The sequence below is a fragment of the Tenrec ecaudatus genome, chromosome 4 (assembly GCF_050624435.1).
Source record: "Tenrec ecaudatus isolate mTenEca1 chromosome 4, mTenEca1.hap1, whole genome shotgun sequence".
In the NCBI taxonomy this organism is placed as follows: domain Eukaryota; kingdom Metazoa; phylum Chordata; class Mammalia; order Afrosoricida; family Tenrecidae; genus Tenrec; species Tenrec ecaudatus.
In genome coordinates, this window is record NC_134533.1 from 24029763 (window position 1) to 24054695 (window position 24933).

General features: G+C 58.6%; 2 protein-coding genes across 3 annotated transcripts; one reads left to right on the forward strand and one right to left on the reverse strand.

Annotated features, from left to right (window-relative positions):
- Positions 1-531: 531 nt before the first annotated feature.
- On the reverse strand, positions 532-5065 carry ZNF408 (zinc finger protein 408). Its single transcript, XM_075545777.1, has 5 exons — positions 4977-5065; positions 4259-4497; positions 3332-3393; positions 2750-2988; positions 532-2089 (listed from the first exon to the last, which is right to left on the reverse strand). The coding sequence occupies exons 1-5, from the start codon at positions 5023-5025 to the stop codon at positions 591-593; spliced, it is 2088 nt and encodes a 695-aa protein (XP_075401892.1). The 5' UTR covers positions 5026-5065; the 3' UTR covers positions 532-590.
- Positions 5066-5390: 325 nt separating this feature from the next.
- Positions 5391-24417, forward strand: ARHGAP1 (Rho GTPase activating protein 1). Of its 2 annotated transcripts, none has more exons than XM_075545779.1 (13): positions 5391-5511; positions 9242-9422; positions 9630-9725; positions 16905-16992; positions 20836-20967; positions 21185-21271; positions 21358-21456; positions 21713-21820; positions 21893-21969; positions 22063-22140; positions 22524-22652; positions 22826-22929; positions 23018-24417. In XM_075545779.1, exons 2-13 carry the CDS (start codon positions 9290-9292, stop codon positions 23204-23206), a joined length of 1320 nt encoding a protein of 439 aa, XP_075401894.1. In that variant the 5' UTR covers positions 5391-5511; positions 9242-9289; the 3' UTR covers positions 23207-24417. The 2 variants fall into 2 exon arrangements, with proteins under 2 accessions (XP_075401894.1, XP_075401895.1); XM_075545780.1 differs by lacking the exon at positions 5391-5511 and adding an exon at positions 8401-8701.
- Positions 24418-24933: the final 516 nt, after the last annotated feature.

The following is a 24933-nucleotide window of genomic DNA, read 5'->3' on the forward strand; positions in this document are numbered from 1 at the left end:
CCCCTTATAGCCTCGGTGGCAATCTGGCGGCCCTCCACCTGTGAGCGAGGGCACCCTGGTGACGTAATGGGCTACACTTGGCTGCGAACTGCTAGGCCAGAGGTTTGAACCCACCGACTGCTCGGGGTTAAGACACTGCTTTCTCCTCCCTCACAGAGTTAGTGTTGGTTCTCCCTGTCCTACAGGGTCCTACAAGGTCTCTGCGAGCGGGAACGGACTTGACGGTGGTGCTGGGTTTGAGTTTCCCACCCATCAGCAGTGGCTGTCGGGTTGGTTCCAGCACAGTGTGGCCCACTGTGCAGAGCAGACCGAGCCCACGGGGCTGTGAGGCTGTGACTTTCAGGAAACAGATCGCCAGGCCTTTCTTCTCAGAAAGTGGGGGGCGGGGGGGTTTGAACTGTCAAGCTTTTGGCTTGTGGTTGAACACCAACCGTTTGTGCGAGCCAGGGACGTGGGAAGCAAAGCCTTGAGCTGCTTCTCCCGGGAGCCTCCGGTCCCTGCCAGGAAGCCTCGCAGAAAAAGACGCACAGGCTCAGGTGCTGGGAAGCCAACTGTCTTTATAAAGAGGCGCCCTGCGGGGCGGCGGGAGCTCAGGTGCCCGTGTGCAGCGCCACCACTTCCGCTGCCCAGGCACTAAAGCCCGTGTCCTTGGGGAGGAGCACCAGGCTGTGGGCGGGGCCCGGCTCCCCCAGCACCACACAGCCCTTGCCTGGGCTCTCAGAAACGGTGACTTCCACGAGGCCTCGGGCCGGGGAGGCTGCCTGCTGGGGGACCGGGTCCAGCTCCGGCCCGGCCTGCAGCAGCACCACGGTGGCTTCGGCGGCGGCAGCAGGTGCGGCAGGCTGGTGGCTGAGCTGATGCCGCTTGAGGCTCTGTGGCAGGGTGTAGCCCATGCCACAGGTGGGGCAGCGGTAGGGCTTGTCTGCCAGGTGGGACTTGAGGTGGCGCCGCAGCTTGGTGGCCAGGGGGTAGGCACGGCCACACTGGGGGCACACGAAGGGCCTCTCGCCCGAGTGCAGGCGCTCATGCGCCCGCAGCGTGTGGGGGTCTCGGAGGGCCTTCCCGCACACGGGGCACAGGTGGGCCTCCCCGGTGTGCGAGATGAGGTGGCGCCGCAGCTCGGGCAGCTGGGGGAAGGCTTCGGCACAGTGCGGGCAGCAGTACGGGCGCTCCCCTGTGTGCAGACGCAGGTGCCCGCGCAGGTTGCCCCGCTGACGGAATGCCCGGCCGCAGTGTGGGCACAAGAAGGGCTTCTCCCCGGTGTGCAACCGCATGTGGTTCCGCAGGGAGCCGGGGCTGGCCAAGCGCCGCCCGCACACGGGGCACGGGCACAGCGCGGGGGCTGAGGGCAGCTGGTGGGTCTTGCGGTGCAGTCGCAGGGAGGGCCTGCGGGCGAAGGCCTTGCCACACTGGTCACAGGCAAAGGGCCGGGCACCCGAGTGTACCACCTGGTGCTCCCTGAGGTCGCGCCGGGTGCCGTAGGCCTTGTCGCACTGGGCGCAGGGGAAGGGCCGCAGCCCGCGGTGGCCCAGCGTGTGGGCTTTGAAGCTCTCCTCTGAGCTGTAGCTCTTGCCACACTCGGTGCACAGGAAGGGCTTGTGGCCCGTGTGCACAAAGGCGTGCTTCTTTAGGTGGCACCGCTGCAGGAACGCCTTACCACACTCCCCACACGGGTACCGGCGCCCCTGCTTCTCTGGGCTGCCTGCCAGCCCCGCCAGGGGTCCCCGCAGGGGCACTGTGTGCTGGGGCTCTCTGGCATGCTGATCTTTGGGCATGGCGGTCTTCTTGGCTCTAGGGGCTGGCTGCTCACTTGGGCTAGAGCACTTCTGGGCCATATGGGCCTGGGCATCCCTGGGAGAAGAGGGGGTGCTGCTGTCACTTCTCCCAGGGTCCTGCTGGATGGGGGGGCTGTTCGGAGGTTCGGGTGACATCTGGGTTGGGGACAGGTCCTCCTGGTCCACACTCTCGGCATGAAGCAATAAGCCAGCTAGCTGGCTGCTCCTGGCAAGGTGGTCCTGGGCTTGGGGAGTACTTCCCGGGCTCACAGAGCGCTCTGCCTGGAGGTCAGGGTGCCGCTGGTGGCCGAGACCTGCAAGGCAGGGGTGGTGCCGGGGTTAGGACTTGGTAGCAGGTGCTGACGGTGGTGTCATCAGGGAGTGAAAGGGACATGCGTCTTCTCCAGCCCAGCCCCGACCTGGAAGGCAGCAATGACACCAGGGTCTTCCTGGAAGCAGGACCCACACACCATAGCCAGCACTCTCCAGCCTCAGGGGCCTCTGGGGAAGCAGGCCTGGGAACCTGGGTGCCTGGCCATGAGCATCATCCTAGTGTAAGGCCATCTCAGAGGGCCCCTCCTGCTGCCCTGGAGCCCTGTTCCCCTGTGAAACAAGGGCACCCCAGAGAAGAAGCCTAAGAGATCGGCATCTCTGCATGCAGCGTATGCCCCAAAGGGCCTTGCTCTTCCAGAAAAAGTTACAAATAACCCACCTCACCGTGCAGTCCAAGGAAAAGAACCATCGAGTGATAGCTAGCCTCGTTGAGCCCGCTGAGCCTGAACATGGATGTCTGCATTGGTACCCAAGCCCACATCGAGAGGCCCACGGGAAACCCGACTTCAGAAATCTCAACGCTCCCCTTTCCCCTTAGAAAAGCTGAGCCTCGGCAGTGCTCGCTGGGCTATAAACCTGGGACCTTGTCTTAGCAGGGGGTTGCTGGGTGTCCACTTGTTGGCACAGCATTTCACACCTACCTGTGGAGGGATATGCTGCACCTTCCCCTGCAGGGGGCCTCTCCTGTTGCACCACTTCTGTTACTGGCGTTGTCCTGGGCGAGGTGGGGGGCGGGAGCTCAGAGGGAGGCCTGGGGGGCAGCAGCAACAGCAGCTCAAAGCCCGGCCGCACCAGCCGGCACACTTGCAGATGGAGCTTGGCGCTGATCCGAACAGGGGCGACATTGCCCTCACTCTCCCGCCTGCCCCGCTGCACCAAACTGCAAAGCAGAGCAAGAGTTAGAGCAAGCACCCGTCTGCCCAGGGCTTCCCTGAGAGCCCCAGCTCCCAGCCCTGCCCTGAGGGACCCCACGCCTTTGGAAAACTTGAACCCAAAGTTCCAGGTCCTACTGCCACAAGCACCATGCAAACCCCCTTACAGAGTTGACTCTGACTCATAGGGACCCTGGGGGGGAAGAGTCGAACTGCCCCTTGTGGGCTTGAACTGCCGACCTTCTGGTTCACAGCTGAAATGTTTTAATCACTGTGCCACCGAGTCCTCAAGTCCCAAAGAGCAGCAACCTCAAAGGCACAACCTTCACTACGTCTGCTCCTGTTGCATACCTGGTCCAACCTGAACTCCGCTCGCAGGCACAGATATCTCTCCAGGTGTCTCCGGACAGGTCCTGAAACAAACCGATAGAAGCCCTTCTCACGTGTGTTTGAGGGGGGCTTGCATGGCCTCTGGGCTCTCTAATGGAGATTCTGCGTTAGTAAACACTGAGCCTTCACCTCCCTCCCACGGTGGGCAGAATAGGAAGTCGAACACAATCCTGCCTGTCAGTGAGCGTGTAAGTAGAAAGAAAAGAGGCAGGAACAGACACACCAACCTTTCCAGCACTTGTGAACCAATGAAACCTTCACTGCATTCTCTCACCTGTGACCAAGTGCTGTCACAAGGGACTCATAGTGACCCCAGGTGGCGGAGAACTGCCCCACAGGGTTTTCTAGGCTGTAATCTTTATGGGAGCAGATCGGCCAGGTGGGGTGGCGGTTACTTGCAAACCCCAAGACAGCAGTTCAAAACCACCAGCTGCTCAGTGGGAGAAAGACAAAGCTCTATACAGTCCTATAAAGTCGCTAAGAGTTGGAATCGACTAGACAGCAGAGTCATGGCCTCACTGTGTCAACAGGGCTTCTTTATCTGTCTCCCTAATAATTTAGAGACTGACATTAGTTCCTTTATTTTATAAATTCCTTAACTGGGCAATCAAATAACAAGGTGACAAGCCTGGTAATTAATTGATCCATGCCTTTGTAATGCCCCGACCCTGTGAATTTTGTCATTGCTAATATATTGCTAACCCAGAGTTGTTACTAACGTTTTCCCCCTCAGTTCCTAACGATTACAGGTGAAGGTGTGAGGCTGGCCTGCAGAGAACACAGACATGTCTTGTTGGAAACACCCTGCCTGGCTGAAGAGTTATCAGAAAATGTCTGAAAGTCCTGGAGTTTCCAATCACAGCGAGGAGAGGTCCCATCTCTCAATACCTCCTCAGGCTGGTTTTCCACTTCCTCGCCCGGCTCCGACACCGGCTTTTCTTCCAGCGGTCCCCAATGCTGTCCCGGCTGCAAGGGCTTCCCAACACACCAGATGCCCAAACGCTGCTCGTGGACGAGGGAAGGGCCAAGGGCCAAGCCCCGGGGGAGGTTCCTTAGAGCTAGGCTGGCTGGCGCTGGCTCCCACGGGAGGCTCCATGCGGACTCGGGGACCGGAGGCGGCACAGGGACTGCAGACACAAGGGGAGACTGAGCGAGCAGCGGAGGGCCTGAGTGCGGGGCGAGGTGCTGGAGGCAGCTGCCAGTCCAGCAAGGCCTCAGGGATCGGAAGGATTTGTGAGGTTCTGGCAATGAAAAAACGAACCCCTCTGCTGTGGAGTCGATTCCGACCCAGACGACCCTACAGGACCCCGTAGAACTGCCCCGAGGGGTTTCCGAGGCTGTAAACCTTTATGAGAACGGCCTCCGCCGTGTCCTGCCGTGCTGCGGGGTTCCTATCACTGACCTGTAGGTGGGCAGTTCGCGCCTTAACCCCACCACGGGTCCTCGGGAGGAATCTAGGGGAGTGTTTAAAGGGTCTAAGTTTAGAAGTCGGGAGGGTGGGCTCTGAGGGCACAGGAGGAACCAGGACGGGGAGAGAGAGGCAACCAAATGGCGTTAGGTCCATGCAGGACGGCGCCGTGGGCCGCTGACTTCGCAGGCCACTTGCCGGGCTCCGATCTCCTTCCAGTCAAGGGAGACTCCTCCGCCTCTTCCATCACGGGTCAGCCGGTCACACGCCGCCGGAAGTGAGCGCTGTCTTCTCCGTTCCTCTCGGAAACCGTCCTTGCAGCCGACTTTTCTCCGAGCAAAAGGATCCTAAGAGTCAGACATCCTTGGGACACAGGACCGGGAGTTTGGGAGCACTTATGAAGCAAAATCTGTGCGAGGACAATACGAGTGTAAGAAACCGGAGGTAGGCCGTTAATTCGAGTAGCAGGGAGGTGGAACTAATGTTTCCAGCCACCTGTTGGGCGAGAGGACTCGGACAGTTACGCTGTAGCCCCGGAGGCGGGCACGTTCCGGAAGTGGGCGGGGCGCTGGTTTGGCCCGGGCGACGGGCCGGAAGTGGAGTGGAGGGATGGCGGAAGTGGTAGGAGAGGGTGGCCTGGAGAGAGCGGGAGGGGGCGGTTCCCGGCCTGTGGCGGAGCCGGATGTTTGCCGAGCTTTGACAGGCGTGGCGGAGGGAGCAGTGCCCGGGCGCGGTGAGCGGCTGGGCGTGAGGGGGGCTCTCTTCGGGCCGGGGTGGTGGTGGGGAAAGGAAAGAAGCTGGCCGGGGGTTCGATGGGATGCTTGAAGGGATGGGGTTCGATGGGGGAGGACCCCAGTATGTTTGAGGAGGGGGTTCGAGGGTGGGTTGGGGCCTGGGGGCCGGGCTTCCGCTGCTCCTCTCCGACTGCCTGGCCCCAACGTTGTCCGGGAGCCAGCCCGTGGGAGGGGGAAGTCTTTCCCGTTCGGAGCCGCCGAACATTTTGAAAAAGAGATTGGAGGAGTGTTTATAAGGCCTCATTTCCATTCTCAATTACTTCATCTGTGAAATGGGGTAATGACACCCGATCTGGGATTTGTTGACGGTGAATACCTGTGCAAACGTGATTGTAGTTGTCCGGGGGGATTTGGGGGCTTGCAGTCCGGAGCCGCTGCTGCCCGACCTTTGGAGGGGATGAATCCATGTCAAGTTGCTGCCTCTGTTCTGAACCCAGAGGCTTTCGTTGGCCTCAGATCTTCTAGCTGAACCTTGAGATGCGCATCAGTGCTTCAGTTAGAGAACTGTTTACCCACAGGCCACCGCCCACTCCTGTGGATTACATTTGCGGGCTCTTGCTTGGCTGTGTGATCAGAAGTACTTTACTGCTTTCCCCCACCCGCGATCCTCACGGTCCTCAAACCTCAAAGTGAGCTCAGTATTACTTGCCAGACTGCGGTTGTGAAGTTAAAGGAGGTATTTGTGCATTTCCTGGTTCCTGGTAGACCCTCAGCCAACGTTGGGCTCTTTTCCTGGTGCCTTGGTGGCCTAGTGGGTATGCGTTGGGCTGCCAACTGAAAGGCGGGCAGATGGGAACTGGAAACCGCCAGCAGCTCCCTCCTCAGGAGAAAGACCTTGCTCTCTTATCCCGCCAAGAGTTACAGTCTTGGAAACCCACAGGGGCAGTTTTACGCTGCCCTATGGGGTCGCTGTGATTCAGCATCAACTTGATGGCAGTGAGTTTGGCTTTGGTTTGGTTTTCCACTTAGGAACTGAACGGCTTGAGGCAGACAAGCAACAAGTATTAATGAGCATTAACTGCGAGCCAGGCATCATTCTGAATAGGCCGTGGACCCTCAAAGTAGCTGTGGCTCCCAGAAAATTGTTGCCTGCAAGATTCCATTTGTATGTTGATTTTCCTTATGGGAAAAGTTCACTCGTTTCAGCAGAGAGGCTCAGGACTTTCCCCAATTTAGAACTTCTGTCTAAAAGCAGTTCTTAGAGATTTTTGTCAGGCTTTGATGGTTCTCAGGGGAAGCGAGAGCAGGAGAAATAACAGGCTAGAAGGTAGACAGGTGTTGACATGAGTGAAGAGGCAGACAATATCCAACAAGAGGAAGATGGGGGGTCGGTTAAAACAAAAAAGGGAAACAGGGCAGGCCATTGGGAGGGCTAAGTTGTTGACTGTAAAAATGATAATCTGATCTGTATGTAAACCCTTACCTAATGCACAATAAAGTTTATTGAAACATCTCTTTTTTGTAAAGGTAGATGATTTACCCTCTATGAAAGGGAAAAATGCCTATCAGAATGCGGAGTGTTTTTTCACAGATTGGAGCAGAGCCTTGTGGGTAGCTGGGCTCTTAGACACCCCTTCCACCACTTAGGTTGGACATTCCGGGGACTAGTTTTCGCCAGAGCTCAGAGATGTCAACAGCTGTGGGTTGGAGGGCGGCTAGAGAGGCCAGTCTGCCTGGGAAGAACAGCTGGGATTAACATCTCTGGAAAGGGAGCTTGGGGGGGGGGCGTCAGAAGGGGCAGAGTGGAAGAGGGGTTTCTGGGCAAGAAGTGGAGATTGAATTCAACTCCCTTTCAGAGGGTGCCCCCCCACCGCCCCCAGCACATTCTCCTGTCTGGGGCTGCTCCTTGTAATCCTGTTGTCCACTTCAGCCAGGAGTATTTTAGAAGAGTGGGGAATTGTGTTTCAGGGGAGGAGCCATCACTTTTGTGGAGGAGGAAATTGGGGCCCAGGTATGGGAAGAGCTTAGGCAAGGACTCTTCAGTCACTTCTCCAACTCCACGGTGTGAAGCACTTGCTCTGACCAAAGTCTCCTCATGGGAGACGAGCTGGGGGCAGTGCTGAAGGAGCCTGGGTTGGGGGAATCCAGACAGGGCCAGAACAGCCGGACTGGGCAATGGCCTCAGCTCTGGAGGTGGGGGTGGCTCTGAGCTGCGTCTGTTCCCTCCGGGAGCCACCTTCACAGTCTGCTGGTTGAATGACTAGGAGGGTAGATATGCATGTGGATAGGTCAGGGGTGGATTCCTAAAGACTGAGGACTGCTGGCATTGGAGGGTTGGAGGAAAGTGGGGACAGTGCTTTAGGGGTAAGGGGCACAGTAGAACAAACGTGCAGAGAGAGAGAGAGAGAGAGAGAGAGATCTCCCCAATAGGAGCGGGCCATTTCTCTGTGCGCAGGGACAACATTTCTCTGCGCGGTAGATGAGCAGGAGCAGCAGAGCACAGAGAAGAGTTTTCCCTTGGCTTCGGCTCAGACGCTGGAACAGCTTTCCCAGTGACTCAAGGTGGTTGCCCCAGTAACAGAGTGGCTGTTGCTAGGCAGAGAGAGCCAGTTTGCCACCTAGATTCCTCAGCTGTGACGCATGCAGGAGGGTGTCTGAGTGCTGCAGAGCCCTAAGGAGTTGAGGGTCTGAATGTCCCATGACGGTCTCTCTTCCTCTTCTCCCACCCGCCCCGGGCTCTTGTCTGCATTCCCCATCTGCTGGCTGACTCTCTGACCATATATGTCCCTCTGTGGACTCTGAAGTACGCAGGCAGGCTCCAAGCTGTTTTGTGTTTGAGTCTGGCCAAGTGTGCTGAGTTGAAACACACTCCTTCACCCTTCTGGTGGTGGGAAAGGGATTCGCGTCCCATCGCGCTGAGGGCACAGGGTGCTGGCCCTGAGCTGCAAGCAGCCACCTCCTGAGGGGCAGCGCTTCTTTGTTCTACCTGCTGGGGCTGCAGTTTCCTCCTCTTCCCCTCCACCCCCTGTTCCCAATTGAGCCCCCCCCCCAACCCTGAGGACAGCCCACAGACTTTTCCCCCTTTGAAGCTAGGATCAGGGGTGGGCTTGGGAGCCCTTGGGCCTGCAGATTGTCTGCTCTGTGACTAGCAGGCCAACTCTGCCCCCTGCTGCGGGGCCCTGTGCTGGGGTAAGCTGGGGCTTCTCAGCTGTGACCCTTTTTCCCTGGAACCTTCTCTACCCCAGCTCAGAAGCAGGGGGTGGAGGACCAGAGCCTGAAGCCCAGGGTCGGGAACACCCCTTTGCTCTTTGGATTCTTGCAAGATAGCGCTCTTCTCTTCTCTCTCTCCAGGGTCCTCAGAAGCTTCTGGGTTCCCGGGTCCTAAAGAGAGGAATGGGACCCTGTACCCTTGGCAGCCAGGGCTGCCTGGCTGAGCCAGCTGGGTAGTGGGAAGCGCAGGGCCTGGCACAGCTTGCATGGCCAGCTGGAGGCGCTGAGCTGTGCCACTCTCTGCCCCAGCTGCCTTCTATGGCACCAGGCCTGAACTGGGGCCAAGAGAAGCCAGGGCAGCGCAGAGCGGTTGGCAGGGATGAGGAGCACTGAGGAACTGGGTCGGAGGATCAGGGGACAGGAAGCTGGGGCCGGGGGGTTGGATGGAGGAGGCTTGCTGTGGCAATGATGGGGGCTGGAAGGAAGTTGTCAGTGACCCGCCCCCCTCCTCCCTGCCAGTTCTCTCCTCAGGTTCTGTGGGGGAGGCTGTGGGGGACCAGGCTGGCCATGGACCCGCTGTCAGAGCTGCAGGACGACATAACTGTGGATGACCCTAGCCAGGCTCTGAACCAGTTGAAGCTGGCCTCCATTGATGAGAAGAACTGGCCCTCCGACGAAATGCCGGACTTCCCCAAGTCAGGTAGCACCCCAAGGGGAGTCCTCTTCCTGGCAGGATGGAGCCCACAGTCCAGCCCCAAGGTGGGGGCGGGGAGAGCCCAAGGCAGTGGTGTGTGTGTATGTGTGTCTGTGTGTGTCTGTGTCAGAGTGCCGGGTGTGTGAGAGCCTGCATCTGCAGGGGTGCCGTGCCAGCTCCCTTGCATGACTGATCCACGGACATGTTCCTCAGATGATTCCAAATGCAGCTCGCCGGAACCTGCCACACACCTGAAGTGGGATGACCCCTACTACGACATCGCCCGGCACCAGATTGTGGAGGTGGCAGGTGAGTTCAGCCAGCGGCCCCCCTCTTCCTGGCCCTGGGGACCTGGAGCCAGGGCCCCCCTGCTGGCCCACAGGGGCCCCAGTGCTTGAATCACAGGTTGCTGAATTCCATCCTGATCCGTATGGGAGAGGCAGTGGCAGGGGCCCCCGGCTTGGCTTGATGTCATATCTCTGCTGCTTAACAACTGAGGGAATGACTTTAGACCAGAAATGTGACCCCCGTGAGCGGGTGTGTTCTTCCTGGGCTCACCGAGAGGATGGTGCACAAGTGTGAGGGCCTGGCCTGGCCGTTCACCACTCCACTGCCCTCTGACATGCCGTCAGCCTTGCCACCCCAGCAGTTCCCAGGACGGCAGAGGCCTGTCTCACGTGGGGAACCCACTTTGGAGGATGTCTTCTAGAGGTGAGGAGGCTCATGGGAGGTGTTAGGCTCCCTGAGGATGGGTGCTGGCCAGGAAGGGGCGCTGCCTCGGTGAGCCCTACCCTCCTGTTCCTGAGACGAGCCCCAGAGGAAAGTGGAAGCAGGGAGGGTCTCAGTGAACAGCACCTGCTCTCAGAGCCCCCTCGTTCTAGGAGGAGCTTGAAGGGGTCCTTCATCTTTCCTCCAGGAGTGCTGCTGTGCACGAGGAAGGTCGTGCTGCCAACCTCTTGGTTGGTGGTTCAAAGTTACCAGCCTCTCTGAGGGAGCAAGGTGGGGCTGTCTGTTACTGTGAAGACGGACAGACGCAAACCCTCGTAGGGTTGACAGGAGGCTAAGTGAACTGGATGGTAGTGGGTTTGGTCTTGGTTTTGTCTTTTCCTTGGTGGTGATCTGTCTTTGTTGGTGAGATCAGGCTGCTGTTGACAGCCCTGTTCTGAGGCAGCAGGAGGGCCAGGGGTGCTCTGTAAGGTGCCATGAGGGTCCCAGAAGGAAGCAGTGGGGAGCGCCCTCTCTCCCAGACTTTTGCCTCAGGGAGGGACAGGGCAGTTAGAGGCTTGCCAGAAAATCAGAGGCCTTTCCACTGTGCCTATGGTCCGAGGGCCTGCCCTGGTCTGGCCTGCCCGTGATCCTGGGGCCTGCCCTGGTCTGGGCCTGCCCTGCCCTAGTATGGCATGTTCTGGTCTGGCCTGCCCTGGTCTGGGCCTGCCCTGCCTGTCCTGGCCTGGGCCTGGCCCTAGCCTGGCCTGGGCCTGCCCTGGCCTGAGCCTGCCTTGGTCTGAGCCTGGCCTGGCCTGGGCCTGCCCTAGTCTGTCCTGCCTGCCCTGCCCTGCCCTGCCCTGGTCTGAGCCTGCCCTGGACTGGGCCTGCCCTGGCCTGAGCCTTCCCTGGCCTGAGCCTATCCTGGTCTGGGCCTACCCTGGTCTGCCCTGGCCTGAGCCTGTCCTGGTCTGGCCCAGAGCTCTGAGCTTTGGCCCCTCTCACTCCTCCTGAGAGTTCTGTCCTGGCAGTATGTCCATGGACCTAGGGTCAGTGAAGGGCCAGAACTTTGCAGCCTCAGTGCCCCAGAGGTGGACCTGGGGTGTGTGGGGATGTCTGATTTGAAGGAGTCCCACCCTGCCATCATCCTGGCCCATGCGTTCACTTCCCGAGGCAGAGTAGCCAGACTGGTTCCTGCTCTTTGGGTGCCCTCTGCCTCAGCCAGCCTAGCTGCGAATTGTCTCTGTTTTCCCAGGGTGTGAGGCGCCTGAGGGGGCCCAGCCAGGTAGGTGTGTCCTTCAGGCTCGCTGTGATTGGCTTCCAGCTGGGGTGGGGGTGGGGGCTGTTAATCAGGAGGGGCTGCTTGGTGGAGGCCAGGTGGGCCAGCTTACTTGCAACAAGGAGCTGGTGGCACCTGGGACAAATGTTTACAACAGGGTGGAGGCTCTGTGAGGACAGGCCCCGAGCCCAAAGGGAACTAGGCTCCAGGGGACAGAGGGCCATATGCCCGCCCCACCTCATGCTGTGCCCAGCTGCGTGCAGTGGCTCGGCCTGGCACTGGCCTCTCCAGCCCGAACGCAGAAGGCTGGCATGGTGCCCCACTGATTGTCCTGCTTGATGAGATCATGGTGACACCCTCAAAGCCTGCTTCCTGGCATGGTGCCCCTTACTCCTCCGGAGCCTGCTTCCCTAGCTGGCAGTGGCTGGCATGTTCCCTGGTCAAGCTTTGCAGTGGCCTGCCAGTCAATGTTTGCCAACTGGGTCTTCTGAATGGAAGAGGGTGGGGCACTCTTTGTAGCATTTGTCAGTCTCCCATGGCCAACCGCAAGCTCCCAGGAGGGTCATGTCAACCAGCTTGCAGACTGCCTGCAAGCCTGCCTTGTAGGGGTGGGTTGGGGGGAGGGGGGGTGGGACATCCCTGGCATGTTCAACAGGTTGTGGGCCTGGCCGGGCAGTGTTTCCCCAGTGGTGGCAGCTGGAGAGGCTGGAACGTAGCTGATTAGCACCCGCCACCCGCTGCCCCAGGAGAGTTCCCGACTGGTATCTGGGGAATGCAGCCGGGTGCTCTCTGCCAACACTGCTCAGTCCTCCCCCCAGTGCTCTGGAGGATGGGGGGTGGTCCCACGCTGCATTTACCCAGCCTGGCTACCGAGGGGTTGGAACAGTGGGACCCTCTGTTCCAGCAGGTTGGGGGGGGAGGCCAGGCCCTAGAATTGCCCGTGTGCTTCTATTTCACCTGTCTGGGAATCTAGTCATCTAGTCTCCTCCACCCCCACCCCCGTGGTCCCTCCTGCCACCCCTAGCCTGGCTTCATCCAACATGCATTTATGTGGGGACTTCAAAAAGTTTGTGGGAAAATCCCACGATCTTTCATTCCATTTCCCCAGCTGTCACTGTCCCTTTGGAACCAGCCCTTCGGTAGGCAGAGGCAGGTCACACAGTCGCTTCTTTAAGGAGCTTTCTGTCCAGTAAGACAGGCCCTAAAGCCATTCACCAGCCCCTCGGGGAAAGGCTCTGGGGGATTGTCGTTTTTCTCATTGATTGTCAGAGGCACTTGTGTCCATTCGGAGGCTCTGCTTGAAAACCCAAAGTTGACCATTGACAAGGGCGGGGCCCCAGGAGAGGAAGCCCTGGTGGGTGTGTTAGTCCGGGTAGACTAGAGAAACAAATGCATCAATACTCGTGTATAAGGGGAGTTTTATATAAAGGGAAATTATACATGAAGAAAGTATCCCAACCTAGTCCAGTCCAAGCCTATAATTCCGGTATTAGCCCATTTGTCTGATACCGATCTTTAATGTCCTCTTCAGACTTACGAACCACATGCAGTGACGCCGAATGGAGGGCAGTCACAAGCCAATGGGTAGAAAGTCTTTGGATCCAGTGGCATTGTAAGAATCTCAGCGCTGGCAGGAGTCTCCACGTGACCTCTCCAGCTACGGGCACTAGCCTAGTTCCAGGTGTCTTGTCGGTAGAGTGTCTTCCAGGGGAGTGAGGAGAGTGAAGTGTCTCCTAACTCCAAGGAGGAAAAATCCAGGAATTCCCAGAATTCTCAGGAGACGGCCATGCCCACACAGAGGTCTCATTGACTATCTCCGAATTAGCAGGCTAGACTCCACCCCTACACTCTTCATCCTCGAATTGACACCAGATTTTGTAACTACCATAGTCGTGTAGCAGCTAAGCATTGAGCTATGGTCTGCATGGTCAGCAGTTCAAAACCACCAGCAACTTCAAGGGAGAAACATCGCCTGGGAAACCCCCAGAGGGTTGTTCTGAGCCTGCATGCCAGTGGCAGTGGCAGTGAGTGAGAGGCCAGCTAGTGGCTACACGTTGGGCTGCAGTCCGAAAGATCAACCGTGTGAAACCACCAGTCCCCATGAGGGAGTAAACAGGGCTTTCGATGTCCCTAAAGGGTTACAGTCTGGGAAACTGCTAACTGGATGCCAATGCAGGTTTTTGTAGGCAGCAAAGGGTCTGTGGTGGTGCTGTGGGCTCAACCGTGGGCTGCCACCTGGGAGATCAGTGGTTGGAGCCCTCCAGCAGCTCTCCTGAAGAGAGTGAGAGAGAGAGAGAGAGAGAGAGAGAGAAGGCTTCTGCTCCTGTTAAGGAGAGCCTGGGAAACCCTGCAGGGCGCTTCTGGGTCGCTATGACTCAGAGTCGACTCGATTTCACAAGGTTTGCTTTGGGGGAGGGCCCACCAAGCCCTGGTGGCACACGGGTTCGAATGGTTAATTGAAAGGTCAGCGGTTAAAATCCACCAGCTGCTCCACAGGAGAAAGACGACCACCTCGAACCTCCAGTGGGCAGTTCTCTGACCAACAGCGCCACTCGGAGTCAGAACTGCCTCTGCTGCAAGGGGCTGGTGGGTCTTTTTTCCTGGCCAGCTGGGAAATGGAGCCCTGGGCCCCTAGCCCCTTCATCTTTACATGGCCGGGCTGGCTGCATGGGAACCAGCCCCATGGCAGTGGGGATGGTGTGCTTGGGTTTTCTAAGCTCTCAAATTTGCCCACAGTGCGACCTGTGAAATGATGCCTCACTGTTGAGGTGCAGGGATGGGAAGAGTCCTCTGGGGCCCTCCTCTTCCCCCCACCCCCATGTACTTTTCCCTCCAGCCTGACGTTGCGCTGCTTTAAGTGATGCTGCCACCGTGACCTCTTTGGCCCCATCAGAGTCGGTGGAAGGGGAATCAGAGCAGGCATGTGACCCCAGAAACACCTCCCATGTCCCGCCCTCCAGCATGCCAGATCCATTCTCTGGTGTGAAAGACCACGTGGCACCAGATTCCCAAAATAGACCTGCTGGGGAATTGCTGCACCTTTGCAGACGGCTCAGGGGGGCTCTACCCCAGACCTCAACCTGAGTGAGATCATGAGGAAGGGTCTGGGGGACAGGACCAGGCCCACCATGCCATGCTCGTGGTGACCTAGGTCAGTGCCTATGCTGGGCATAGGAGTCAGAGATGGCTGGCATGCATGTGGTCCCTGTCTTCCAGCAGCTCACAAGCCAGTAGAGGAGACAGGTGCATCAGCACCCCCTCACACTTAATTACATAGGGTCAGCATGTCAGGAGGGTTGGGTCCCCATGTGTGCTGGGAGCCATGGGAAGGGACAGCTGCCCTGTCTGAGGGGAGGAGAGTGCGCCAGTTTCTGGTTGAGTCTTCAGTATTTATAGGACTTCGCTTATAAACATCTAAAATAAAGATGGTCCGGTATGAGGAAGTAGGAAGTGCAGAAGCTGAAACCCAGCCGGTGTGAGCAGGGGCTTTCGGCACAGGGTGAGCCTGGGGAGAGACCCGCCCTGGGAGCCGAGAAGAGCAGATCTGGGGGTGGGTTTAGGACTAGAGTAGGGTTTAGGACCGTAGAGGACTAGAGTAGGGTTTAGGACCGTAGAGGTGGAGATCAAAATCAAGCAAAAGCCAGTGGCTGTGGAGTGCCCCGGGCCGTGCGAGAGAGCTGCGCCTGGGGTTGGAGTGGCTGGTTTTGGAAAGTTGGTCACCAGGCGTCTGTCCTCCGAGGGCCCTCCCTCCATTGGATTAGCAGACGAGTCTGCTCACTGCCCACACCACCCAGGGATTCCCGGGTTGATAATTCTCCAGACTGGGGGTCCAAGTGGTTTCAGAGGGAGGGCAGGGCCTCTTGTGGGCGTGGTAACCTGAGTCTTAGACCCGGCAAGCCCTTGGGGACCCTGGTTCGGACCAGTGGAGGGCTGCAAGGATTGGGACACACGGTAGTCACATTGTTGGGAGGGAGACTCTAAACTGGCCAAGCCCTGCCTGCACAGCCTGCAGGGCCCGAGGCCACCCTGCCCACATTCCAGAAGCCTCTTTCAGCCCCTCCTCTGAGCCTTGCCCCAGTGCTAGAGACAAAGGTCGGGGCCTTGGCAAGGTCTGTGGAAAAACACGGACTCCTGGGTTAAGTCTCCGACCGAGCAGGAGCATCCAGGCCAAAGCTTGGGTTTTGTTTGTTTCCCATGTTTTTTTGTTGTTGAAATGGACACAGCGAAGCCCATGCTGACTCAGCAGTGTGTAGAGGTGTCTGTGACATCAGGCACACACTGCACTCCCTTTCTACGTTCTCGTAACAGCCCACTGACTCAAATCTTCTGCCCCACCCCCGTCCTTCTGTTTTAGAATAACTGCAGTCTACTTGGTCTGGTAGAGAGCTTTTTTATTTACAGAATACGTGATTTTTTACTTTCTGAGTTTGTTACTTAGATTAAAGGAGACTGACGATAGTTTTGACCAGTGTTTGAAGAATAACTCAGGGCCGTAGTCTCGGGAAGTCCTCCAGCCGCAGGAGGTCCTGGAAGTCTGGATTCTCTCAGAAGTTAGGGCTCTGTCTCCACTCTGTTCCTCTTTATCAGGACCTCTGTGTCGGGAGGGAGAGCCGGGTACCATCTAGTTCGTCCGGTCTCCAGCAGTGGCTCATGGAGACAGTCCTGCCATCTGCTTCCTCCTGATTCCTGCCTGGGTCTCTTTCTCTTTGCTGCAGACAACGAAAGCCCAGCAGTTTATCTTTGATGGTTGCCCTTAAGCTTTTGAGGCCGCAGGCACTGCTCACCAGCTCGAAGACCTGTGTTATGCCAGTTGACTGGCATGAGAGACCCAGGATGTGGTTTATCGAATGTGAAGGAGAGTGTGGAGCGGGCAGTCCATCCTCAGAGGTGGTGAGAGAGCTCCGCTCTCGTTTCCTGGGTTATGGATGTAGTTTTCTGGTTTGCCTGCGAAGCACAGGGCATGAGGAGAACATGCCTCTGCCTCTGGAGCTTGTTAACTCAAAGGCTCCTGGGACATGGGGAGGGAGGCCTTGTCCTCACGGGCTCATGCCAACCTGAGAGAGCTGCTTACTCTGGGCGCATGGCATTTTCTCCGAACCCCGCTGTGTTGTGTGGCAGAACCAGCCACCCAGCCACTTTGACTTGTTTGGACTAACATCCTGTGTGGTCCCACCCCTGTAAGCATTTCCCCGAATCCCAGACTCCCTTGAGCACCAGGTTTATAAGAATATCCTGAACAAGGAAGGTCGACCAGCAAGTCTGCTCAATCATTCCGGCAATCAAAGTAAAAATGACCAGTCAGGCTGGGAATGGCACGTCTAACTATATTTCTCTCTCTCTGTGCCCTGAGGTCCCCCAACCTGTCCCTCCTCCAGTGGCACCCCGAGGGCAGGAGGCTGCCCAAAGGCCTGTCTTCTTCGGCCACTCTGGCCTTGGTGCTAAATGCCACCCCACGCCAACCCCCAGTCTCTCACTTACCTCTCGCTCATCTGTCTCTGTACTAGGCGATGACAAGTATGGGCGGAAGATCATTGTGTTCAGTGCCTGCCGAATGCCCCCCAGCCACCAGCTGGACCACAGCAAGCTTCTGGGGTGAGTAGTGGTGGGAGCGGTCGGATCCCCAGTCGGGCCCACTCCCAGAGACCTCCACCATTCTGAGCACTGGGTTTGTGGGCAGTCCTAGGTTTAGGTCTGAGACCTAGAACCTCACTGCCATCCAGTCGACGGCAACTGATGGCAACCCATCGCGACCCTTTTGGACAGGGCGGAGCTCCCCCAGAGCTGCTGAGATTTTCTGTTTACAGCATAGAAAACTCCGTCTTTCTCCCATGGAGCGGCTGGTAGTTTTGAACTGCTGACCTTGCAGTTAGCAACCCAATGTGCAACCACTACTCTGCCACCAGGGCTCCTTAGCTTTTGAAAGGTGTAATAACAAGCGATCATCGCTAGCCAAGAGATTGGCAGTTCAGACTCATCCAGCTGCTGCTCATCGGAGATGGGGAAGCGTTCTCTCTGTCACATGGTCAGTGGGGGTTGACCCGTGTGACCGGAAGATACTACACCTGAACGTGCTTTGACAAACAGCCCACCCACTGCCATCAAACCCACTGGCATCAAGCTGACGCCGACTTAGAGTGACCCTCTGACTTGGGTTCCCGGGGCCGGGAGTGAGTCTTGACAGGAGCAGGCGGCCTCATCTCGCTCCTGCAGAGCGGCCGGTGGGTTCAAACCACTGGCCTTGTGGTGAGCAGTGTTTACAGCGCCCCCAGGACTCCTCTGGGAAAGTAAACAAAGCAAACCCTCGGCCAGTAAATCCAGGTGACACAGAGCAGCTCCGTAGGACAGGAGAACTGCCCCTTTGGGTTTGGGGACTTGAAGTCTTCACAAGGGCAGACAGCTTCTCTCTCTCAAGGAGCCATTGGTGGGTTCGAACTGCTCACCTTCGGGTCAGTCAACCTGTAGTCCACTACGCTACCAGGACTCTGCCTGGTGTATGAGTGCTGGGTTCTGCGGTGCATCTGGTATGGTTGCTGGTGTCCATCTCTTCTGTGACTCGTCGGCGTGTTTTGCGGTCAGATAAATATGGGACCGATGATTTTGGCACTTATCTGGGCTCTGTCAGCCCGTAGATGGCCTACCTCTGGTGGGTCTGGAGAGCTGCTGAACCAAACCCAACGCTGGTTTAATGCCAAAGTGTGTATGGTGACTCCTGTCAGCCTCCGTTAACTACTGTTGTTACAGAGCAGCCACTGGGCCAGGCTCTGAGGACAGAGTTGCGCCCCTGTCCCAAGCCTGGGCCGGCCCTCAGTCTGTGGCGAGTGTCCTCACAGGCAGGGCCACAACCAACTTCCCCCTGGACAACCTCAAGGTGCCTAACGTTACCCAAGCACATGTATTTCCTGCACTGTGCAAAAGACTAGCCCCCCCCAAATTTAAACTTCCTACCCTGACACTCCCAGTTCGAGAGAGAGAGAGAGAGAGAGAGAGAGAGAGAGAGAGAGAGAGAGAGAAAGAGAGAGAGAGAGCCAGCCAGCCAGCCAGCCACTGGCATCTCAGCTGGGTCTTGGCCTGGGGGCTTCTTGCCCTTGCTTTTCTGAACTGCCCAGGCCTGTCACACAGGTGCTCTGTCGCTGTGCCCCAGGGGCAGCTAGGTCACACCTCTCCCTTGGGACTTTGTCACCAGCAGTGACATCACAGGTGACAGACTCCTCGCCAGATAGCATTCCCAGAAGGAGGAAGTCAGACACAAGGGGAGAGAAAGCACCTGGTTTTCCGGGAGACAGCTTGCTGAGAGAGGCTGCACCCCTCTTTGTCCTCCACCCCTTCCTGGGCTCACCCCCTTTCCTCCTCCTCATCACACCCCTGGCTTCAGGCAGCTGGCGTTCCCAGCACCCTTGGGGCGGAGGCTTGGCATCTGCAGGCCAGTAAACTTCAGCTCTGCCCTGTGCTTTGGGGCAAGTCCCTGAAGAGCCCTACGAAAATAAGAATGTGCTCCTTCACCAGCGTGGGCACTAGGTGAGCAGATGTCCGTGGGGAGCGCACCCGGAGACAATCTGGGGAAAGGCCTGGCTGCCCTCTGGGACACCCCTATGGACACAGCTCTGCTCCAAGGCTCACAAGGTCGATACGGGGCAGAATTGGCTCAGCAGCAGTCGGTTTGCGGTGGTTTGTGATGTATGGGAAATGCGGCTGCATTCCTTTTTTTTTTAATTTAAAATTTTAGAGACAGAAAGGTAGCTCTAAAGAAAAGCATCCTGGTGTGCTGTTGAGTCGATTCCAATTCATAGTGACCCTAGAGGCCAAAGGAGGGGTGCCAGGCTGGTCACCATGGGGGACCACCCCTGGGGCTGTTTTCCACAGGAGGGAAGGCCGCTGAGTTCCAACTGCCGGCCTTTCCTGAAGCAGCCAAGTGCTTAGCCAGTGCGCCACCAGGGCTCCTTAAAGAACAAGGTAACTTCACCTGTCCTTCCCCCTTTCTTTCTGGCACACGCTGAACTCTGCGCAGCCTCCAAACTGAAGTCCCAGCCTCCTTTTCTGAGCACTACATACCCTTCTGAAGCTTCCTGTAGAAAACATCTCACTGGCATAGAATTCACGTAGACACAGCGTGTCAACCTGTCCCCTCTTGTTCACTCAGTCACTTTCCCCGAGAGGTGGCCGCCATCCCTCCAGCCACCCTTCCAGCTGGACCAGGTCTCTGCAGAAAGCCCCAAGTTCAGTGCTCCCATGATTGAGCTGACCAGCCCCTGGGGTCACTCATGTGCCCAGGGAAAAGGGGTACGCTCCTAGGCCTGTTACAGGGGCAGTGGTCGGAGCGTTTGCAGCTCCACAGAGACGTCACTTGATTGGCCTCTGACGGTCATAGACCTGGCAGCAGATGCTGAGGGCTGCTTCTCAGCACAGTGTTTGCTGCGTGTACAATGGGAAGCACAGTGCTGCGTGTCCAGGGTCGGGGGGTCACAGTGCTAACTGCATAAGGTGCATTGCGGCCAGGTAATGGTGCTAGCCCAGCACTGGCCCCTGCCCAGGCCTCAGCTTAAGTCTGCTTGTAGCTGGGCACCCGGTCCAATGCTCGTGTGTTTTACTGGGTAAGGCCTCCCCCCACCCCCAAGGTCCTTGGTATTCCTGCCTGTCCCAGGCTGGGTGGGGCTCTGCAGAGCCTGGCAACTACTCCCTGGAAACCGGCTTCACACTGTACTCCCCTCCCTTTCTGAAATTCAGTACATTCTATCCATGCTTCTCCCCTCCGGCTGGGGACCCTGGGGCACGGTCTCCACCCCCCCCCCTTGGGTACCGCTTTGTAGGATGGGAGGGGGTAAAACTCCTTAGCCACCTGGAAACCCTGTGACGTGAGCAGCAAAGCAGAGCCCCCGCCTCCCACATGGCGAGGTGGTTTCTTCCTGCGAAGGGCTGCCGGTTGCCAAGGCTCACCTCCAGAGCCCTCCACACGCCATGTGACCTTGCATGATGCCTGATCTCTCGGAGGGAGCCGCGCCGGCTCTCACTTGTCCGTGTGGTCGGAGGAGGGTTGGGTGCTGACTCGTACTCCTCTGTGACGCCTCAGGAAGTGCTCTTCCCATTTTCCCTGTGAGGGTTGTCGGCAGAGAGCAGTCCCTGGTGGAGGCCATCTTGCCTGGGTCAAATGCAAGGGCAGCAGAAGAGAGGAAGGCCCGCCAGGAGATGGATGGACACCGTGGGGACGGGAACAGTGGTGGGGCTGGCACAGGACCGGGCAGTGTGGTTCTACTGTGCATATGGGTCCGAACGGACTCAGTGGCACCTAACGGCAACAACAGCATGGGAAAGGCCCCGGCTTCGAGTCCTGGTCCCGACTCCTGGTCGGTGCTCACGGCCTGGCTACCGCTTGGGTGAGGGCTCTGGCGGGTGTGGGCCTTCCCTCCGGGGCCCGGCTGAGCAGGACTTCCCTCGGAGCAGGTACCTAAAGCACACCCTGGATCAGTACGTGGAGAGTGACTACACGCTGCTCTACCTGCACCATGGCCTAACCAGCGACAACAAGCCCTCCCTCAGCTGGCTCCGGGACGCCTACCGAGAGTTTGACCGCAAGTGGGTTAAGGCATGGGGCTGGGCGCCAGGGCCAGGGGTGGGGGAAGCTTCTGGGCTGCCCTCCATGTAGCAGGAACTTTGCCCATGTGATGTCCCCACCTGGGTAAACGCCCCCAGTCTGAAGTTGGAGTTACGCGAGCTTAAGCCCCAAGTTCCTCCGCCTCCGTCCCCTCCTCTGGAAGGGGGCCCTGCCCCAGCGTCCACACTGCTCCCCCAGGTACAAGAAGAACATCAAGGCCCTGTACATCGTGCACCCCACCATGTTCATCAAGACCCTGCTCATCCTCTTCAAGCCCCTCATCAGGTGAGCAGCCGACCCCTGGGGTTCAGCCATCCCGAGGAGGCCCCAGAGGGCGCCCCAACCCGACCCCCCTGCTCCTCCATCAACAGCTTCAAGTTTGGCCGGAAGATCTTCTACGTGAATTACCTGAGCGAGCTCAGCGAGCATGTGAAGCTGGAGCAGCTGGGGATCCCTCGTCCAGTGCTGAAGTGAGCCGGGGGTGGGCGGAGTACCCAGCCAGTCAGCCAGCTGGCCCAGGGGACGGGACCGCTAGAGGAAGTGAGTGTGGTCCGAACGGGAATGGGGATGGCTCTCGGGGTCAGAGCGACTCTGAAGACTGTTTCCTCACGTATGGATTGTCCCGGGGTTGCATGGAGGGGTCCAGCTGAGCTGCATCCCACAGCCTGCCATGGCGACTTGAGAGTCCAGGGAGCGAGTGCCCTGACCCCCGATCTGCTTCCCCAGGTATGATGACTTCCTCAAATCCACTCAGAAGAGCCCGGCGACAGCCCCTAAGCCCATGCCGCCACGGCCACCTCTGCCCAACCAGCAGTTCGGGGTCTCATTGCAGCAGTGAGTATGGGCAAGGTGGGCAGGCCGGGCCGGGACTCTGCAGCCCCTCACCGCCCCACCCTGCTCCCGCAGCCTCCAGGAGAAGAGCCCAGAGCAGGAGCCCATTCCGCTCGTGTTGCGTGAGACCATCGCCTACTTACAAGCCCATGGTGAGTGGCTGCCGCCTCTGCCCAGCCAGGTCCTCCGGGGCAGCACCGGAGACCCTGGCTGAGCTGAGCCCTGCCCTGCACTGCCCTCCCCAGCTCTGGACACTGAGGGGATTTTCCGGAGGTCGGCCAGCACCCAGGTTGTGCGGGAAGTGCAACAGAAGTACAACATGGGTGAGTGCGCCTGCGCTGCTGGGCCAGCGGGTTGGGGGGAGGGAGGTGGCTCTGTGCCCCTGCCCTGAAAACAGGGTTCCCAGATGCCACCCCTGCTGGTCTCTGGGAAGTTGGCATCAAACAGGTCCAGTTCCTGCCTGGCTGCCCCAGGCCTGCCCCCTCATTGCATAGGTTGCCAGCCCCTGGCTCGAGGGGGAGGCTGGCAAGTGTACCTGGGGACCTAGCTGTCCAGGTGACTTGAACCTGCAGCTGTCACAGAGGCGGGGTCACGGGGGAATGTGTGGTGGCTGAAGAGGAACTCAGGTGGTGGTCCTGGGTGGGCTGCTGGTGTCCCAGTGGGAGAGCCCTTCCCCACCGTCAGTGCCTTCCCCCCTCCCCTGCAGGGCTCCCCGTGGACTTCGACCAGTACAACGAGCTGCACCTGCCAGCTGTCATCCTCAAGACCTTCCTCCGGGAGCTCCCAGAGCCCCTGCTCACCTTTGACCTCTACCCCCACGTGGTGGGCTTCCTGAGTGAGTGCCCCTTCTCCCCTCCCTCCGGCCAGGGCTGGCCATCCATCCAGACACACACCCCCCTCCCTGCAGGCTGTGGGCCTTGGTGTCTGCAGGAAAGGCTGGTGGGTCTTTCAAGCCAGGCCCGAGAGGGTCCCCGCCTGGCCACCCACACAGCCCTGTGACCTCAACAGACATTGACGAGAGCCAGCGAGTGGAGGTGACGCTGCAGGCCTTGCAGACGCTGCCTGAGGAGAACTACCAGGTGCTGCGCTTCCTGACTGCATTCCTGGTGCAGGTGAGGCCTGCTGCTCCCTGGGGTCCCTGAGTGGCCTGCAGTCCTGGGCCACCTGCCGCAAACCCTCCCCCCACCCTTCTCTACACAGATTTCTGCCAACTGTGAGCAGAACAAGATGACCAACACCAACCTGGCTGTGGTCTTCGGCCCTAACCTGCTGTGGGCCAAGGATGCAGCCATCACCCTCAAGGCCATTAATCCCATCAACACCTTCACCAAATTCCTGCTGGATCACCAGGGAGAGCTGTTCCCAAGCCCGGAAGTCAAGGGGCTGTGAGCCCCGCCCCTGCCCACCTGCCCCTAGCTATGACCCCCCCAGTTTGGACTCCTCCTGACATTAGCCTTAACAGGAGCAGGGGCTCCTGCCCAGAAAGGGGCTGGGAGCCCGCCGATGTGGGGCTCCACCCCGCGCCCACCGTCCAGCCCCTCGTGGCCCTGGAGGCCACACGCTGTGGACCACAGACGGTTTTCTCCTCCGCCTTATTCCTGTCACTGTCCCCGAGGAGCGGTCCCGAGCCGGGCCGAGAACCAGCCGCAGCAGTCCCTTTGCCGCCGCTCTGTCCTGCCGATGGTGGGTGACCAGTACCTGCCTTCCAGATGGCTGTGGCCTGCTAGGCGCCTGGTTCTGCCTACTCACTCTGCCCAAGTCCACAAGTCCCCCAGCCAGTCTGGGGAACAAGCACCCTACTCATGCCCCCCTCGCCTTGCAGGTTCAGCCCTGGAGCTCCCCAGAGCCAGGGAGGGCCTGGCCTGGAATCAGCTCCCTCTTCCTGCCTGCTTCCACCTGTGCTCAGCCAACTTTCTTCAAGGGGTAGTGCCCCAGGGGGCCCCAACCCTACCTGGTTCTCCCAGGACTGGCAGCATATGCAACAAGGCTCTATAGAGGGCAGCGCAGCCAGCCCCAGCTTCCATTACACTCGCTCACTCTGTCGCGCTCTCTCCCTCCACCTGATGCTTCTGGCCCCCTTCGCACTTGGACAGGTCCTCATCTGGAAGCTCTGTGGGAGTCAGACTTGCCCTTGCTCTGGGGGGCCTGGACCCTACTATTGGTCATAAGCCCCTGGCTCCCATCATGATTAATCTCCTGCAGTCCAGTTGTGGTCCTCAGTAATATAGTCCTCTCTGAGGACACTCTCCCTGGTGTATGCACTGTTGCCCTGCCCCCAATCCTGCCAGAGCCTGTCTCAATGGGAGACACTTCTGAGCAGCCTGGCCCTGTCTGGGTTCTGGCTGTCCCGGTGCCTCCTGAGGCCTGGGAAGTGCTATAGGCCTCTGGGGCCAGCCCCTGGACTCCGCTTCCCACCGCCTTTGTGCAGTGAGCTTTGCTCCTGGCCCCCCGTTTGGGAGCCTCATGGGCCTCTGGTCTCCTTCCCTTTGACTCGCAGGCCCAAGCCAGAGCACCTGCACTACTACATGACTTCCTTGCGCCAATCATGTGTTTCACCGTTTACACTTTTTGTATTTCAATAAAAACGAGATGGCAAGCTGCCCACTGGCTGGACTTTAGTGGGGTGTGGAGACTTGGAGCCCAATGGGGCTTGTGTGGCTGAGCAGAGCTGAAGACTGTGCCCCCTCCTGTTCCCACCCATGGTCACTCATGGGCCTGTGAGCTCAGCTCTCCGACATCTCCCAATCTTTCTGGCACAACAGTCACCTGTTTTGCGCTTGGAGCAGTCCAACTGACTGCCCCTGCCCAAGCCTGTGAGCACAGTGTCCTCTGCCCCCAGAAGGTTCCAGATGCTCACCCTCTCAGGCAGGCAAGGAACAGCAGTGGTTGCTAGAGCAGCAGGATTAGAATCCTCATCGTGTCCTGAGCGCCATCTGCCAGACTGTGTGGCAGATGTGAATATATGCAGGGGCCCGGACGGGGCAGCCTTACTCGCACCGGAGCCGTCGACTGTCTGCTGCCCCAGCTCCCACCGTCCTCTACGCAGGTTTGGCTCTGCTGTAAGAATGGTTGGGGTGGGAGGACACAATTTCATGTTACTCCAATCTGGCCCAGGA